The sequence below is a fragment of the Labrus mixtus genome, chromosome 4 (assembly GCF_963584025.1).
Source record: "Labrus mixtus chromosome 4, fLabMix1.1, whole genome shotgun sequence".
Taxonomy (NCBI): domain Eukaryota; kingdom Metazoa; phylum Chordata; class Actinopteri; order Labriformes; family Labridae; genus Labrus; species Labrus mixtus.
Window position 1 is genome coordinate 5,266,201 of NC_083615.1, and position 18,321 is coordinate 5,284,521.

The 18,321-nt window shown below is 39.2% G+C and overlaps 1 protein-coding gene across 5 annotated transcripts; it reads right to left on the bottom strand.

The window, feature by feature from the left end:
* Positions 1-916: 916 nt before the first annotated feature.
* Positions 917-14,294, bottom strand: ppp6r2b (protein phosphatase 6, regulatory subunit 2b). Of its 5 annotated transcripts, none has more exons than XM_061035304.1 (26): positions 14,032-14,294; positions 12,373-12,519; positions 12,117-12,272; positions 11,911-12,009; positions 11,402-11,588; positions 10,256-10,393; positions 10,104-10,169; positions 9,624-9,736; positions 9,435-9,548; positions 9,161-9,281; positions 7,497-7,658; positions 7,186-7,416; positions 7,011-7,075; positions 6,817-6,932; positions 6,641-6,726; positions 6,465-6,542; positions 6,274-6,371; positions 6,122-6,179; positions 5,685-5,806; positions 5,382-5,557; positions 5,100-5,256; positions 4,584-4,663; positions 4,282-4,477; positions 4,042-4,065; positions 3,039-3,179; positions 917-2,791 (listed from the first exon to the last, which is right to left on the bottom strand). In XM_061035304.1, the coding sequence occupies exons 3-25, from the start codon at positions 12,242-12,244 to the stop codon at positions 3,041-3,043; spliced, it is 2,754 nt and encodes a 917-aa protein (XP_060891287.1). In that variant the 5' UTR covers positions 12,245-12,272; positions 12,373-12,519; positions 14,032-14,294; the 3' UTR covers positions 917-2,791; positions 3,039-3,040. The 5 variants fall into 5 exon arrangements, with proteins under 5 accessions (XP_060891287.1, XP_060891283.1, XP_060891285.1 ...); XM_061035300.1 differs by having other exon boundaries at positions 3,045-3,179; positions 14,032-14,293; XM_061035302.1 differs by lacking the exon at positions 14,032-14,294 and adding an exon at positions 13,845-13,959 and having other exon boundaries at positions 3,045-3,179.
* Positions 14,295-18,321: the final 4,027 nt, after the last annotated feature.

An 18,321-nucleotide genomic window follows, 5' to 3' on the forward strand; every position in this document is an offset into this window, starting at 1 on the left:
TTGGTATCCAAAAGGAACATCTCTGTGTACAATACCCAATGAGATGAATGAAGCTAATGTGCAAATTGAATGGCACTTGAAGATGACTGTATTGTACCGCCTGCCATATTGCATGTTATCACAACATACCACCGTAGCTACATTGTATACACACACCAGATTCTCATTGTGAAGGAGGCCCACACACACGCACACACACACACACACACACACACACGCACACACACACACACACGTCAAGATCAAAAGGTTAAGGGTCAGATGCAGTGCTGAGGTTTAGCTAAAGACAGGATGATATATTCTGACCCTGTGCACATCCTGACAAGAAGCAGCCCTGTTTTTCTTTTCTTTTCGTACCCTGACTCAAATCAACGCCTGCTTCCTTTGGTGATTCACTTCAAACAGCTCTGAACAAAAAGAGCAGGGGGAACAAAAAAGTCTGTGATCTTAGTTGAATCTGTTTTGGATGCGAGGCATCTTCTCCTACCGCTGATATGTCACATGACATGAAAGAAGGATCAAACAAAGACCGCTTTATATCAATCTAGAACTGTACAACCATTTTAAGAGAGGACGCTACTTCACACATATGAAAGCCAGTTTTAAACTGCTGGGAAGACACACTTTGGCAGAAACCATCAAAGATAAACTAAGTATCTACATTATTCACTCATTCAAGTCAAACGTTACCACTTCTTTGAGTTGGGAGTAATGTCCTGACACTTGCCGCCACCCCCCCCCCCCCCCAAAATACAAACCAAAAAGTGCTTCTTGAAAAAGTGCTTTCAAAATAAATAAATACAAACAATCTACGTGAATCATTCCACAGGCAAATATGCAATTAAAGTCAACTCCTGCCCTGAGATAGAGAGAGACGAGGAGAAAGAAAGTGAAGCATGACTGTGGATCACTCTGGTTTATATCAAGCCTGGTCTTGTTGATGTTGGTGTTTAACCATGGGTTTTGATTAGATTGCTCTCACCATGTGGTTATATGGTCTATAAACTAATATGTCCTATGAGAAAAACAATGCATTGCAATTTCTTGCAGCCCAAAGTGATTAAAATAGTTGTTTATCTGACCACGACATTCAGTTTTTAGAGCACGTATTAGACAAAGAAAAGCTGAAAATCCTCACAATTGAGAGGCTGGATTTAGATAACGTTATTAAAAGAAGAAACAACTGATTAACAAAGAGAGGCCTTCATTTTCTCTGCCAATCAATTTTGTAATTATGAAGAAAATGTGCAAACAAATGATATGAAAGAAAGCTGATACAGTATTTCAGTCTGCATTGTGATGACCGTTCTCTTCTCATACGACTAGCTAACAGACCCAAGTTAATAAAAAGTAAATAACATGGAGGACACACTACAGACTCACACTCCCAAACCTCCATGTAGAAAGTAAGTAGCAGAGGACAGGAACTGATGCTGGGGTATTAACCGAAACACAGACATCATTATTGCCTCATTTCAACAGTACAACACACATACCGTACATTATACACGTTGCAACCTGCAAAAGAACCGCCCTTCCATACATTGGATTTATTCCAAAAATAGATATAATGTGTATATATATACTGTTTACATTTATATTACGCTTACATATTACCAATAATAGCCACAACCTAATACAGGTTCAAATTCCACAATATTACATTGAAGGGTGATATGAAATAAGATGTGTACATCACTTTGTCCTCTGGATGCTTTTTGTTTTTTGCACGTGTTTATAGATTTAAGATTTGGTTGTGTACACATGTATATGATTGTTTGTGTGTTTGTGTGTGTTACACAGGTGTGCTTTCTTTGTATCCGCATACCTCTCATTTCACCTGAGAATGCCCTCTGAATCACTGACATATATCACACACACACACGCGCACACACAGACACGCACGCACACCACACACACACACACGCCACACGCACAACTTTAAGCAACATTAGAGGTTTGAGGAGGAAGAGACACATGAAAAAAAGCCTTAATGCTCTACATGATCAAGGCAGAGAGACCTTACTTTGATTAAGAAATGATCAAGTTTGCACATGAATTAAGCCAAATGTGTTATCACTTGCACATTAACTGCACTGATTAAAACTTTGCCCGGCATGTACATTAAAATGCTGAAGTGAAAATGGTAGCTAGCTTTGCATTTTGGCTTTGTAATCGTGGCTGATTATTTGAATACAGTCTTTTACTTAAGTGTAAACAGTCAAAAGCTCTGATAGAAAAAATCTCTGGGCTATGATTTAATGTTCAGAGAGTGTTTATCATGCACAAACAATGCTGAATTAAATGGAATATTTGTTGTTTTCTTAGTGTTCAAATGCCCCAGCTGGCACACTCTGAGTGTAGCCTCTGCTCGTTACAAGAGATCGAATGTTTCCACAAAATTCAATGGAAAACCATTTTCATAGTTCATATATATATCTGTGTAACAGAATTTGGCTTTGGGCACTATAATGTTTTTTTCTAAAAACACACATTCCTCTTTGAAACGATTCAGGTGCAACTATGCCATGAAGGTGCAGAAGGGATCGGGGTTACCCATGTGTAGATGTGTGTTATCCAGTGTACATACAGTCAAGTGAGGATCTCCTTTTCTTCTTAGGACGAGAGGGGTTTTGAAGAGCTGCTAACAGGAAGCCAAAGTTGCATGGTTGTGTGTTGAATGAAGATTATGAAGCGTGTGTATATGTGTGTGTGTGTGTGTGTGTGTGTGTGTGTGTGTGTGTCAGTGCTGCTGCGTTAGGCCGGTCCATTAGCAGAGGGCTGCGTCTCTCTGTAAAGTAAAAACATGATCGAAATATTACAAACTATTCATACAACTAAAACTATTATTAATACATTTTGAAGACATCAGTAGAGTTGTACGGTAAAATCTTGGAGAAGCTTTCTACCCAGGTTTTAAGATGACTGTTTAATTGTAGCAAGAGAAGAACAGGTGTAACTATTGACATTAACAGTGACATCACTCCTTTCAAGGTGTGCCACTTGTCTTTAACAGAGATGCACAAAAACACACGCACACTTACTGTGTGACAGCAGCTGACTGGGTAGCTGGACTGGCGGTGGTTGGGCCGGGACCGTCTCCATGTTTCTTTCTTTTCTCGCTTTCTTTTTCTTTCTCTTTGATGGAGAGTCCCTCTGCTGGCACCTTATCCGCATCGCTGGAAAAAAAAAAAAAAAAAAAACAAGAAGCGCATGCTGTTAAGATACACTTCAGATGCTTGTCTCTGCTACTGACTGCATTTCACCACAGTTATCTGCTCTTAAGCTGTCCACGCTGGCCATTATCATGCCCAGCACGTTCAGCATCCCTTGCATCCGTTCTTCTGACATCAGCTGGATGTGACTGACCCACATCAAAAGGGAAACAGGTTTGTGTTAATATTGTTACTTTAAAAATTCCAACTTGGATTGATTTCATCGTAACATGCTTGTAGGTGCACATTTTGTTAGATTTACAGGCTTGTTAAAATGTTAATATGTTGGTCTGGTTGCCACACCTCTCCATAGCATGCTACCCGACATACTGTTAGTAGAGTGGTCGCTCTGAAACATCTAATATATCGTACAGAGTTGGGTCTTATAATACTGTGGGATCGTTGACAATGAATTATTTGTATCAATAAAGCAGTGCTACCAGACTTAGTGCTCTCATATTTCTGTGTAATAAAACAAGATACTAGACACTTGATTTCTAAAAATGCTGAGCAGACTGTTTCATGCCAGGGGGGAGACCGGTGGGGTCATTTTGTGAATATGGGATAAGCCTTGCATATGGATAGAGGTCCTGTAGAGTCTCTTCAAGTCGACATGTGGGTTAGTATATTTCCGAGATGAAAAAGACACGTCAAGAATATATGGCTTGAAGTTATCGTCACATCACATCCTGTTAGAGGCAACAAGCAAACAAAAATGAAAAACATGTGGCGCGTCTGTGCTCATGATGACCTTTTCAACCCCCGTCATACAACTTCAGGAAAAACATTCCACACTCCCGAGCAGAGGAGCTCAAGCACAACATACCGTCTTACTGCTGGTCTGAAAACTCTGAAGTCAAAGGGACATCAGAAAGAAGGGGACAGGCAGGAGGAGGCAACATCAGAAGAAAAACAGAAACGGTGGAGGTCACATTGTGTGGGTAAACTTTTGGAGTGAAACGGGTTAGAAGAGCTCTATAAAGCCTTTTAGAGAACAATACTAAAGGGAGGGTACAGAGCATCTATTTAATCAGAGCAACAGCACGTTTGTGTTTTGTGTGTTTACCTGCTGAAGACTGCCCTCTCATTTTTAGCATCCACAGTGAGCCGAATGGTCTCCTTGCCACTCCCCGTGGTGATGGTCTCACTGGTCGTGGACACCGTCTTGCCTCCCTCCTCATCGCTGTCTGAGCTGCTGGATGAGGACGAGTCGGACGCCACCAGTGGCGCTTTTCTTGCCACACACACACTCCACACACACGCTGCAGAGAGTGAAGGAGAGTCTCATCGTGCGACTTTGACAAGAGGTAGTCAGAGGTTCATTTTCACAACGTTTGGTGCTCGTGAAAATCTCTAGGTGCAACTTACGGTTTTGGTTTGGTTTGGTGTTGTCTGATCCGCTGAGCTCCGAGTCCACGGGAGAGCTGCATCTAGGGCCCGTTTCAGAGCTGGGAACAGAAGACCAAAGATACACACTCAGAAAAATTCAGTCGAGTCAATAAAATACATTCACACAGCACTGAGATCATTTGTTCCCATTATATCATCTATGGTTGTTAAAAATGAACATTTATTTCAGATATAGATGCAAATTCTAGTTGTAACTATTTGCCAGTCAGTTTAAGGCCCCATTAGCTCCACCTCTTTGTCTGCTGCTTACTGAAAGTTAGTTTGAGATAGCATTTTCAACATGGTGACTGCCATTGATGGGCTTCAAAAGTCTGCTTCTGAAAAATGGGAAACGTCACTGAAACTACATCCATTTTAATTATTGGCTATTTGTCTGCCATGGCAATGCATATTTATTCTTTTTTTCCCCGTTAAAAATGCTTTCAGCAAAATCCTTGAATACATTTCTCATATTGAGACCACCGCCAGACACACCAACAGAAAGGCTGGAAGTCAGTGAACTTGGCCCATCCTTTCTCCTCGGCCTCTGTGGCAGCTTGTTGGGGCTCTGGAGCGTCCCAGGCTGAAAATCCCGTCCCTGCTGCAGGTGCCTGGGAGTTCACCTCTCCAAAGTCTGCTATCCAGCCAGTGTCTAGGTATCAAGAGCATCACACACATCCACTGTACATAAGCTTCCTGCTAAATATCTACTCCACATACAGTGGAGTATATAAAGCAAAAATGAATTGTGAAATTATTAAATTAATTATGTCTCACTCTTTGTCGTATCAGTCTGGGGTAAGCTTGAGAAAGGATCCAGGACATCTTCAGTTTTCTCTTCCTCCTCAGAGTCTGAGTCTGGTGCTCTGCCAGAGGCCTCGGTGGAAGGAGCTGTTGTCCTATCACACGCTGTACTGGTCACTGAGCTCTGCGACACCTGTGACCCGCCGAACCTTGAACCAAATGAAACATTTGACTGAATGAGCAGGTACAAATCATTCACGTACACAACATAAATAGATAGAAATAATTTCCAAAAATACTGTTGAGTGCCTTTTATATTCACTGTGGTGTGTCTACCTGTTACGAGACTTGGTTTGTGTCGAAAAGTTGATCTCTTTCTCCTCCCAAATGTCCTCTTCGTCATCGTCAAACGGCTGAATCCTCTCCTTGGAACAGGCCTCAAACACAGCTGTGTTAGACTGCAAAGGAGAGGTGGACAAACCAGCTGTGCTGAGTTAAAGTAGTTCATGTCAATAGTCATAATGCTGCCTAAAAATAAAACATTAAACCTGATTTAATCAATATGGTTTTATGTGTGCAGTCACTTGAACAACTGTGTGTAATTGTGTAAGATAATATGGTGCTATGTGGTGGTTGTTTGTAACATTTGTTTTCTGGTCTCTAATAGCCTTAAGATTTTTTTTTTTTTTTTTTGCATTTTTAAACTTTAATTATAAAACCCCACAGAGAGGATATGGAACAACTGTTGTATTAACACATCTAAATGCACTCACACTTTCCTGGCCCGCATCAATGTTGATATTGATCTCCGCAATGCGATCAAATGTTGCTCTGCAATAAAAGTAAAAAAATAAAAAAAATCACTTAAATGAAACTCGATAACAATATTGCACTGCAAAACAGAGAGGAGCGTCACATCACTTACCCAATGCTGTCATCATGATCAGTAAACTCCTCATCATTGAAGCCAAACTGATCAACAAAGTTAGCTGTCATCTGCTGAATCTGGTAGTCTGAAAAAGCCTTAGACACAAAAAAAAAAACAGATTCAATGTCTCTGCTTCCATAAGGCCTCAGTATTGTGTTTGCATGTGTGCTCACTCTGAGTATTTGTACCTGCTGTAATGTCAGTTCTTTAGGGAATGGGCTCTCCATATCATCCTCTGAAGAAGGGCGTGGGTTTCCAGTACCAACCTGGACACAAAAAAAAAATCACCACATATGCCAAATAGGAAGTGTGTAAAAAAAAAAAGCTATTACTGTGAAGTAGATAAGCATGTGTAATCGCTTACCAGGTCTATAGTGTTCCTCCTATTGGCCTCTGACAGGGTCTGATCCACAAAGGTTTCCCAGCGCCCTCTGTAGTCTTCTGGGAGCTCTGCATCCACATCAACATTAGTAAAAACAATTTACATTTTACCATCACGTTCTTTCACATAGAAATGTGAGCACACTCATCTACACACACCTGTGATGAGGCTACTAATCTGAGTGTGAACGGGGCCCTTCTCCAGATTATGGACTACTGTGTTGGCAATCCTGGTCAGATGTCCCATGTACCCTCTTCTCATTCCACCTTCAGACCTGAACACACATAGCACCACACTTACGGAGCCCCGTGATAGCAAAAACACCATCATCAATTATCTCAAAATTCCTTACTGTAATTTATCATTCTCTTCCCAAGCCTCCAGAATCCTCTGGACAAGGTGGCAGTGCTGAAACAACTTGTGAGAGACAAAGATAAAGTCAATCAGTTGTTTTGATTAATTGAGAGACATAAAACTAGACGTTTCAGAGGATCAAACGTCCGTGCAAGTCAAGCAGAGACACCTACATGTGTCACCATTAGATTATGTGCAGTGTTGTCAGGGGTGATTGAAGGTTCCGAGGTGGTTTCAGGCACAGCCTGATCACGTGAGTCATCTGGATTAGGGTTGAATTCTTTCTGGGATCCCAAGCCAGGCTGAAGCCTCATTTCATGGGCGCAGGGCCGGAGGATTGCAGCAACACAGAGCTCCACTTGGAGATGCAGAAAGTTGTTCCATGTGTACTTGAAGAACAAGTCCTAAAAAAAAATGCACAATGTTTTCAATAGTGCATTTGATATCTGTGCTCTAAATAATGCAGCATGTTTGCACATCTCACCAGTAGCAGGTCCATCGTGTTAAGACAGCATAGTTCTTGTGCCACGACAGCATGGCTGGCAGAGCTTGTGTAGAGCAGAGAAGCCACCAGCCGGGCTACATGGAGACGTGTGTTCCCTAAGGGTTCCGTCAGCACACCCAGAGAAGTCAGCATGGGATTTCGCTGAAGGCACATGTAAAGAGGGCAAAGAGGAAACCAAAGACTGCACTTTTAGAAGGTTTTTGTTACACAGGTGAAACTACTGTATCCCAACGTTCATCTAAATGTCAGAGACTCAAACATGACTATTGATGAAAGTGGTTGAAGCACAGCGAGAAGGAGAAAATATTCATATTGCAGTCTCTCCAGGATTTCACAAGCTCTTTTTTGTGATGCTTGCTGCCTAAAAAGCCTGATTTTCACATATTTATTGTGTAAATGAGTATCATTTAATATCCTCATAATCAGTCAGAGTGCAGGTTGAGTTCGCCATGATTAAATAAAAGCTTTTGTTCATCAATCAAACTGCTTAATAATAAAATCAGTAAAGGAGACTACTGTGATATTTTATGAAGAAATCAGTGTGGGTACCACAAACATATTAAACCTTGCAGATACACTCGTGCATACTGCGTAAAGATGGATGGTGAATGTTTTGGCACTGAGGAGGTCTGCATGACAGCAGCAGCAAAGCAGTTGCACCCCCTGTTGTTTAAGAACTGTTTGTATGATAATAAAACTTAAAACAAATAAAAATACAACAAATTCATGTTGAAAGATTGTATCAATAAAATGAAGCGAAGGTGCATATCCTTCAGGTTCAAAGAACTTCACATTATACACAACATAAGACAAGAAAACTGAGCTTTTCTTAAAGGTCACATATTGTGCAAAGTACACTTTACCTTGGTTTTCTAACACTAATATGTGTCTCTAGTCTGTCTACAAACCCCCCAATTATGAGAAAATTCCTTCCTTTCCATCTTTCGCCTGCTCCACTTTTCAGAAAATGTGTGCTCAAACAGGCCCTTAGTGACATCACAAAGGGCAGAAACCCCTCCCCTAGGTGGGTGACACTCCCACAGCTAGGTGTTTGTTCTGTCCTTTGAGTCTGCCTTCTCACCATAAACAATGGGGCATGGTGCAAGAAAGGTCAAGCCACCCAAGCTCTTCCAGAGAGGGGGCGTGGACAGACACAGCTCATTTGCATTTAAAGGTACAGACACAGAAACAGCCTGTTCTGATCAGGGCTGAAATAGAGGGGTTTATAGGCATGATCAAATACAGGATCAGAGTGGATTTTTAAGAAAAAACTTCACTGACATGTTTTGGAGAGCTCTGAGACGTATTGAAACTGGTTGAAAAGAAGAATAATATGTGATCTTTAACATAATGCTCTTAATCTACACCATGTTAAGTGTGAATCATAATCAAAATTAAAATAACGGTAGTTGTGATCACAACATAGTGTTCCTAGAGGGACTGGTAATATGAATACATTAATGGAGTGTAGTTACCACAGCTTGTTAATGTCAGGAAAACCTATTTTATTCTTGATACTCATTTTCTGCCACTAGCATCTTGATGTTTTTTCCTGCATGAGATGTCAGATTTTTCTATTTTTAGCAATTTATACACATGTTTAGCATTACGATATCTCAAACATCTACCAATATTGCATCTACCTTGGGTGGCTCCAGAAGTAGTTGGTGGAAGTGTTTCAGGTGTGGTTGGATGGCCAACAAAATGCTGCTGTTAACGGTGTAACTCCTTTCAAATCCCTGAGCATCCATTACACCATCCACCCTGTGATGAACAAAGATCAAAAGTGGATCAAAATCAGGAAACAAATTGTTGGAATGACACACCTCACCCGGATTTAATCTTAGAAAACAAATTAAGGCCAAAACTACAGAAGTGATGTTTATTTCTTCACATTTTAAATTGCGTCACACTCACACTGGCCTCCTGATTTCCAGTAATGTAAGAAGAACTTGAATCCCGTTGACGATACAGCTCTCGGTACGCTCTCCTGAGAACATGTTCTGTAACAACTGCTCCACAGACTCCTGCCTGTAGAAACACAACAGAGTCAGTCGTCACCTTCCCAACCCGTTCAGGGATTGAACGCGTGTCTGTATGACTTACGACTCCAGCACTGTAAGCAAAGGATCAGGCTGTGAAATCTCTTGGAGCTGATTGGCCTGGTCCCTGCTCAGGCGAATGATGTCACACAAAGTCTGTGATGCATTGGACTGCCTCTGTGGAGGAACAAAGTTGAACACAAAGAAACCATGTGACCGATGTGATCTTCACGCACATAATTGACCTGCTGCATTATGCTTTCTGTTCGCCAGAAGGTTCATCTCCGCTGTTTTGTTGATGTTTTTGATTCTGTCTAGCTACACTGGGAATATTTTCATTAAAGCGTTGTATAGCCAACTTTGTAGCTTCGACCCCCCCTCGACAGGGAAAGTCTCCAACTATGAGGTGCATGAGTGAACAACCAGATCAAGAGGATCCTTTTGAAATTCTCTAGAAATGTTCAGGAGTGCATATGTGAAAACAGCTTGTGAGTGCAGAAGATTTTATCACTGAAATCATTTACTGATTAAAATTCCTTTTTACCTCTTCGTCCCTTTCAGGGTGAATGAGCTCTATGAGTCTCTGGGCCAGCTTCTCGTCATTCAGCCACTGTTACGGAAAAAAAAAAACACGTTATTGCATTATTAATAATGTACATTGTATGAAATGAAAATGTTGGCCCATTTGTCTCATACAGTAAGTGTCTCGAGTCGAAGTGGAGGAGGCTCCACACAGCTGATGAGTCTCAGGAGCACATCCATCATGGCTGATGTATCAATATGCTTCAAGACCATGGAGAGGAATCCCTCCTTCCGCCGCAGGAAATGAATCACCTGAACAAAAACCGAGAGCAGAGGAAACACCGTGATAAAAACACACAATACTGATCATGTTGCCAAACTCAAATGAAGAACAGGACCTGCAACCTCACCGACAAAAGTGATCACTGGAAGAGTCATGACTTATGAAGGAAGTTCTTGCTGACATGAAGTAATTTTAAAACATTCTTTAAAGTGATTTTATCAGTACTAATTAAATTCCAGTCTTTAAAAAAACGTCTTTAAAAGAAGGAAATATTTCTGAACATCTGCACGTGGAGGTACAAATCAATCTTAATGCCCTTTAAAGTCAGTTCTCACTGTTTTTATGCACATCAAAGACCTGTCTGCTGCATCTTCTAAAGTGCATAATACTCAATATGCTTAATATCTGAGTCTTTTAAACCCTAAAAATATCACTTCATTATCAGAAAAAGGTATCATGTGGCTGCCTTTGGTAATGGTCCTCTTTTTTTCGCCTTGCTGAAAGTCTCTTGGGGCCACTTTGCAACAACTTTTAAAGTGCATTAATTTAAGCCCGAAAGAATAATTACAAACAAAAGATTATGCAAACATCTCACAGCTATACGATCCCTTTCCTAATCTAAGAATACATGACATCGACAAATGTGATGGTCAAGTTCACAGGGGTGACCTGCAAGATTTTAAATCATCTTTTTAACATAAATATCAACTTCAAACGTCAACATTTCAGACATTTTTTAAGCCGTTTCTCTTGAACAAAAATCCATTCTGATGGACAGAGCTACTGACCTTTCAATCCTCCGGCCTCACCCTGTGCATTGTATAACCTGAACTATGTGGACTGCTTTGTATGTAGGAACTTTACAGCCATCTTTGTGGGAGAATCTCCCAAAGAGAGCACTCTCACTGATTTTGCTGCAAGCATCCGTCAGGCTTTGTGAATTAAATCAGGAGAACACAAAAAAAAAAAAACCTGTCATCTTCTCCGAGTATGCTGTTTGATTTAGCAGCGGCAGTGTGAGTCTGTGTGTGTGTTACCTGCTCAGTCTTCCGTGTGATGAGGTTCCCAATGGTCTTGCTGAAGAAAGATGCCAGAAGGGGGTTAAGTGGGGACGGCTGCTCCAGGAAGGCATACAGAGTTTCCAGCAGAGGCTCCTCATTACCCATCTTATCATTGATCACTCCCACGTCACATGTCAGCAGCTCACATGCTATATTTGAATACCTGTAATAAATAAAGAGAACACCTGGCAATGAAATCAAAACAAAAAAACGTAACTCTGTTGTAAACTAATACTAAAGTAATCTGTATATTTACATGGGTGGACTATCTAACTATCTAACAGGTACTTAAGTAACCTCTGTGTTTAATACACATGGTTTGATAATATGGTGATTCAAGAACCCTCTTTTTTAAAGGATCTGAACACACTCAAGCTCTCATCTTTACAGCAGAATGGCAGAGATGTGATGGATTGCAGAACCAGCTGAACCATATTTTTTTCTGGATACAACACAACATCAGCACTTTCTGCCCAACCACCTACTTGAAGCGCCTCATCTCCTCTACACCAGCAGGGGGCTCTGTGGTAATCATGCGGACCAGCTCCTGCATGCATTGGTCCTGGCACAAGAAGAGGAGAAGTCTACAAATTCATCAGAAGCACCAGTTAGCACCAACAGGAATAACAGAAAACTGAAATGTTAGAATATTAATATAAAGCAGATTTGCAAAAGCCGACAATACACAGACCTCCTGTTTTGGGCCTTGCACTCCTGCAGCACATCTTCCTCTTCCATGAGCTCAATGAGTGTGACATCCTCCTTGTCCAGTAAAGCCTCCAGGTGAGAGGATGTGTGTAAGTCAAATTTCCAGAACATGGCTGCCGTCACAGGCACACACACTTAGCTTTTGAAAAGAAGAGGATATCATGAGCAGAGTAACTTACATGTAAAAGTAACACATTTAACTGTGTATAATAATTCACTGTCTGTCTGAATGATCTTACATTAGGACAAGGACCCAAAGCCAGATCTTGCTAAACAGCCATTGCTTTGTTAAAATATGTTGGTGTGGACTTCAGTCGGTATCAGCGAATTCCCTCAATGTAGATACAAACACCAGACACACTAATCCTGGATAGACTGGCTGCAACCTGGTGATGAAACAACATAAGATACAACAAATGTTACACAATTATATTAAGGAAGACTTTTTTTTCAGTCTGTTATTGAGTCAGAAGAAGGATTAAAGTCAGTTCTAACTAAGTGCAGAGATGGCGTTTGCACTACTCTCTGGAAATAACAGGAAGCAATGCATCTGTAATCGAGTTAGTGCTGAACATTTTTTTTGAGAATGGCCTCACACGTCCAATCAGGAGCTAATGAATTGAGTAATCGAACAAAACAAGCCCTATACCCCAAGAAAGAAACTCAATATTAAAGGTGAATTATAAATACTTCCATTCAAACTATATGATTGAGTAGTGAGAAAACTACTCAGTCTTACATTTTCAGAACATTTGTTTAAATTGGAAACAGGGGTTGGTGAGGGTGACAGCAGGCAGGAACTGTTACTGGACAGTGGCTTTATAGTCATATTTAGTGAAGTCATATTTATTTATAAAACAGCTACAGCTGACCAAAGTGCTGTACAATGCATTAAAAAAATAAAAAATAAACAACTTCAGATCACAACGTCCACAAGAGATAAATATATATATGTATACATATATAAAGAAAGCAACAAAATAAAGAAAGCAACCTGAAAGAAATGGTCTATTCAGGACCAGGGGACTCAAATGCTAAAATATAAAAGTATGTCTTGAGACGGTTTAGGATGTATATTATAGGAGGCATTCATCCTATACACTTAAATCAAACCAGATACAGCAAGTATATCATGCTCATAAATGTGCACTAGGACTCAGTCCATCAGCTCTTACATCAAACATACTTATTCCCCCATGAACATGCCACATATATCCACCATGGGAAATTAATATCATCTTAAAGTCGTGTAAACACATTTAACTTTACCGTCTATCGCTTCACTGACAAATTAGGACTTAATGACTTGCTCATTTAAAAAAAAAACAAAAAAAAAAACTGGTTGCAACCACAGACTGTATAAAGATTATTATTTACAGTCTATGGTTACAACGCAGAAACGAAATAAGCTGTCCTGGAGTTACTGTTTCCCAATCCCTTCAATAAACATGTTGATGCTTAATAACAAACAGGTGCTTTAAAGCTCAGACTGTAAACCTCAGGACTTCATCGTTTTCGCATAGCAAGCTATTAGTGTATTTTTTTAAAAATGTCAAACAACATCACAATCACGGGTTGTTGTTGTAACTAAACAAGGCCTTGCTGCTAACGGATGCTGTTAGCTGTCACTTACCGAGCATGCAGAACCCTCAACCAACCTGCTAACAATGTCTTAGTCATGTTGCTAACGTTATTTCACTGAATTACCGACCGGATGTAAGCGGCGGAGACATCAAAGGATCACATCGGTTACTTTGTTGCGGCTGCGTGGCTAGCGTTAGGATGCAATGTCCTCCTCATCCATCCAAACATGCAACATCTTCCGATTTGACAGTGACACCACACGGAGTCGGGGTGTGCTTACATATCTCCAACATAAAGACAAAGAGTCATTTTACCTTTTGTCCATCATCATTGCACTCGGCCACCTGCAAAGCTTAACAGCAAACTCTGCGACTTTGTCTGTCAGGTCACCCAGAGGCCCATGTCTGCGTTGTTAGCTTCAAGATACTACTAACCCCTTCCCCCGGTTGTAAATGTCATTTACGCTGCCGTGACACGGTGGGTGGTCTGCGGAGCGGCTGAGTTGACAATGTTCAAATTATACTTAAAGCAAGGCAGCCAACAAAATATCTGTCAGATTTGGAAATCAAAATGGCGGATACCTAAAAACGTAATCAAAAGTTCGGCTGTCCATCAAATGTGTAAACACCAGACCAACTTTTTATTTATTTTCTATTATTTCTATTTTTTTTATTTTTTTTATTTATATTTTTTATATTTTTTCTATTTTTTATTTACCAACTTTTTGTTTATTTTATTTAACTTTTTATTTATTTTCTGTCACCCTAAAAAACATTAAAAATAAAACTGCTGTCAGGGGTAGCATCAAGTGCTGCGGCGTGTATGAGGGACAAAAAATGACTAAAAAATATATAAATAAATAAATGTTGGGAGAAACGCATACAATAATGTATAAATAAATAAATAAATAAATAAATGCATCAATAAATATATAAATGCTGAAAACAATACATCAATGAATACATTTACATATTTACTTTTCCTTGTACAACATGGACACAGAAATACATAAATAAATATATGAATATATTTATTTATACATTTATTGATGCATTTATTTATTTATTTATACATTATTGTATTCATTTCTCCCAACATTTATTTATTTATTAATTTATTTATACTTTAGTCATTTTTTGTCCCTCATAAGCGGCGATATGTAGCTGATGCTTGAATTTAAAGTCTCACACGCAAACCAAATTAATAGACAGCCTTTTTCTCACACTACACCAGGGGTGGGCAACTGGCGGCCCAGGGGCCACATGCGGCCCCAATCAACCCTCAAGGTGGCCCTCAGGTCAATTTTTATATATCAATTAATTGGAAACATGAAGAAAACATGACACAATCTGCCCTGAAATCATGAAAACCAGAAATATGTCCATAATAATATTTGATCCCTGGCATATGTTGAGTTGGAGACAAAATTGACTGTAATCGTTTTTGTAGACTACAATTTGGCCCTCTGGCAGTGAGAATTAAATTAATGTGGCCCTTGCTGTGACCAAAGTTGCCCATCCCTGCACTACACGATAAGAACAAACGCAATACATAAATAACGGATGTTCACTTGTTAAGTAGCTATTGCGAGCTTATTGAATGTAGACACCGTCGTTGAAATTACTGAAATTACTTTTTTTTATACAATTTACATATTTAGTGCAGTATTGTTATGCACGCCTGAATAAGGCTACTCAAATTGTATTTAACATCCACAGGTAAGTTTGGGCTAGCACTGGTCAACATATGCTGCAGCTGAACAGAACCTGTTTAGGTGTCAGGTTTACAAATCTTGCATTCATTATTCTACCATATACACATCTGCAGCAGCACTTGGGAGGTCTATTACCTTGCATAACAAATGTTGGGGGAAACGGAAAAAACAGCAAAATACAAGGTGAACTGATAGAGCATCCTTCTTCTCTGACCCCTTTTCAGTTTAAAACAAAACAGAACTAAACAAAACAGAACTATGATTACATGATGCACACACACCACACATTCCAATCTGCACATTGCACTTTGACACCCTGGACACTTTACACTGTTTACATTATTCTATATTCTATATTTTGTACATTCAAATAATTATTTTTTAAATTTTACATTATATTCTATTTTACTGTATATATGTGTGTTAGTAATTTGAGTGTTTATTGCATGGCCTTGCGGAACAGTCTTTACATTTCAATCTTGAATCTTGAATCTTGAATCCTTAAGTTTCTGCATAAAAATGTTGATCCTTAAGCAAAGGTGCTACTTGAAAAATCTGACAGAAATTATAGGCGACCCCTACTCAACTTAAAATAAAGGTGGTCAAAACACATCCCAAGATACCTACAGTCAATTCAATTTCAAGTTATTCAATGTAAAATTTTGATATGATTTTTGCAGAAGAAGTCAGTATTTATTCTATCCTTTCTATTTCAGTATTCATACAGTTCTGGTTACTTTATTCCTGTTGTTTCTTATCCGTCATCGCACTACGGTCACTTTATTTATCTCATTTTTACCTTTACAGTTATATTGTTTATATTAGTTCTGTTGTTCCATTATTCACCATGCACCTTAAAACTTATCATTTAGTATTTAGTATTTAGCCTACTTGCACAAAGCTCTGTATATATATATATTTATTTCTCGTTTACTGCATATAGTTCTGTTTACATCTGGTCACTACTACACATAGCTCTGTTTACATCTGGTCACTACTACACATAGTTCTGTTTACATCTGGTCACTACTACACATAGTTCTGTTTACATCTGGTCACTACTACACATAGCTCTGTTTACATCTGGTCACTACTACACATAGCTCTGTTTACATCTGTTTACATATGGTCACTACTACACATAGTTCTGTTTACATCTGGTCACTACTACACATAGCTCTGTTTACATCTGTTTACATCTGGTCACTACTACACATAGTTCTGTTTACATATGGTCACTACTACACATAGTTCTGTTTACATCTGGTCACTACTACACATAGTTCTGTTTACATCTGGTCACTACTACACATAGTTCTGTTTACATATGGTCACTACTACACATAGTTCTGTTTACATATGGTCACTACTACACATAGTTCTGTTTACATCTGGTCACTACTACACATAGTTCTGTTTACATCTGGTCACTACTACACATAGTTCTGTTTACATCTGATCACTACTACACATAGTTCTGTTTACATATGGTCACTACTACACATAGTTCTGTTTACATCTGGTCACTACTACACATAGTTCTGTTTACATCTGGTCACTACTACACATAGTTCTGTTTACATCTGATCACTACTACACATAGTTCTGTTTACATCTGGTCACTACTACACATAGTTCTGTTTACATATGGTCACTACTACACATAGTTCTGTTTACATCTGGTCACTACTACACATAGTTCTGTTTACATCTGGTCACTACTACACATAGTTCTGTTTACATCTGATCACTACTACACATAGTTCTGTTTACATCTGGTCACTACTACACATAGTTCTGTTTACATCTGGTCACTACTACACATAGTTCTGTTTACATCTGGTCACTACTACACATAGTTCTGTTTACATATGGTCACTACTACACATAGTTCTGTTTACATCTGGTCACTACTACACATAGTTCTGTTTACATCTGGTCACTACTACACATAGTTCTGTTTACATATGGTCACTACTACACATAGTTCTGTTTACATCTGGTCACTACTACACATAGTTCTGTTTACATATGGTCACTACTACACACAGTTCTGTTTACATCTGGTCACTACTACACATAGTTCTGTTTACATATGGTCACTACTACACATAGTTCTGTTTACATCTGGTCACTACTACACATAGTTCTGTTTACATATGGTCACTACTACACATAGTTCTGTTTACATATGGTCACTACTACACATAGTTCTGTTTACATATGGTCACTACTACACATAGTTCTGTTTACATCTGGTCACTACTACACATAGTTCTGTTTACATCTGGTCACTACTACACACAGCTCTGTTTACATCTGGTCACTACTACACATAGTTCTGTTTACATCTGTTTACATCTGTTAGTCTGATCACTGTCCACTTATATCTACTCTTTTTATATTTTGTATTTTTAAGTTAAGTTTAAGCTTTAAGTTGTATTTAAATTGACACTTTATATTTAGGTTAAAATGTTCCGTCTACTTGCACTGTTGTTAATTTATTTTATTTTCATTTTATTTAACCTTTATTTTACCGAGCAGAATTGCTTCAGATCAAATGACCTCTTTTTCGAGCAAGGCCTGGCCAAAATGGCAGCAGCAAAAAATAAATATAAGACAAACCCAAAAAGAAAGCACAGACATGAGAAAAAGAGACAAATACAGTCCAGAAGGTGAAGAAGAAGAAGGAGGAGGAGGAGGAGGAGGAGGAGGAGGAGAAGAAGGAGGACAAGATCATGTTAAACAAAAACAAAGCACAACACCACAATACACACTAAAAGAACAATTATGTGATGATAAAATACTATGCAGTAAATTTTACTGCTCTGTGTGCCTTTGAATTGCCCCCCCGGGGACAAATAAAGTTTTTGGAATTGAATTGAATTGA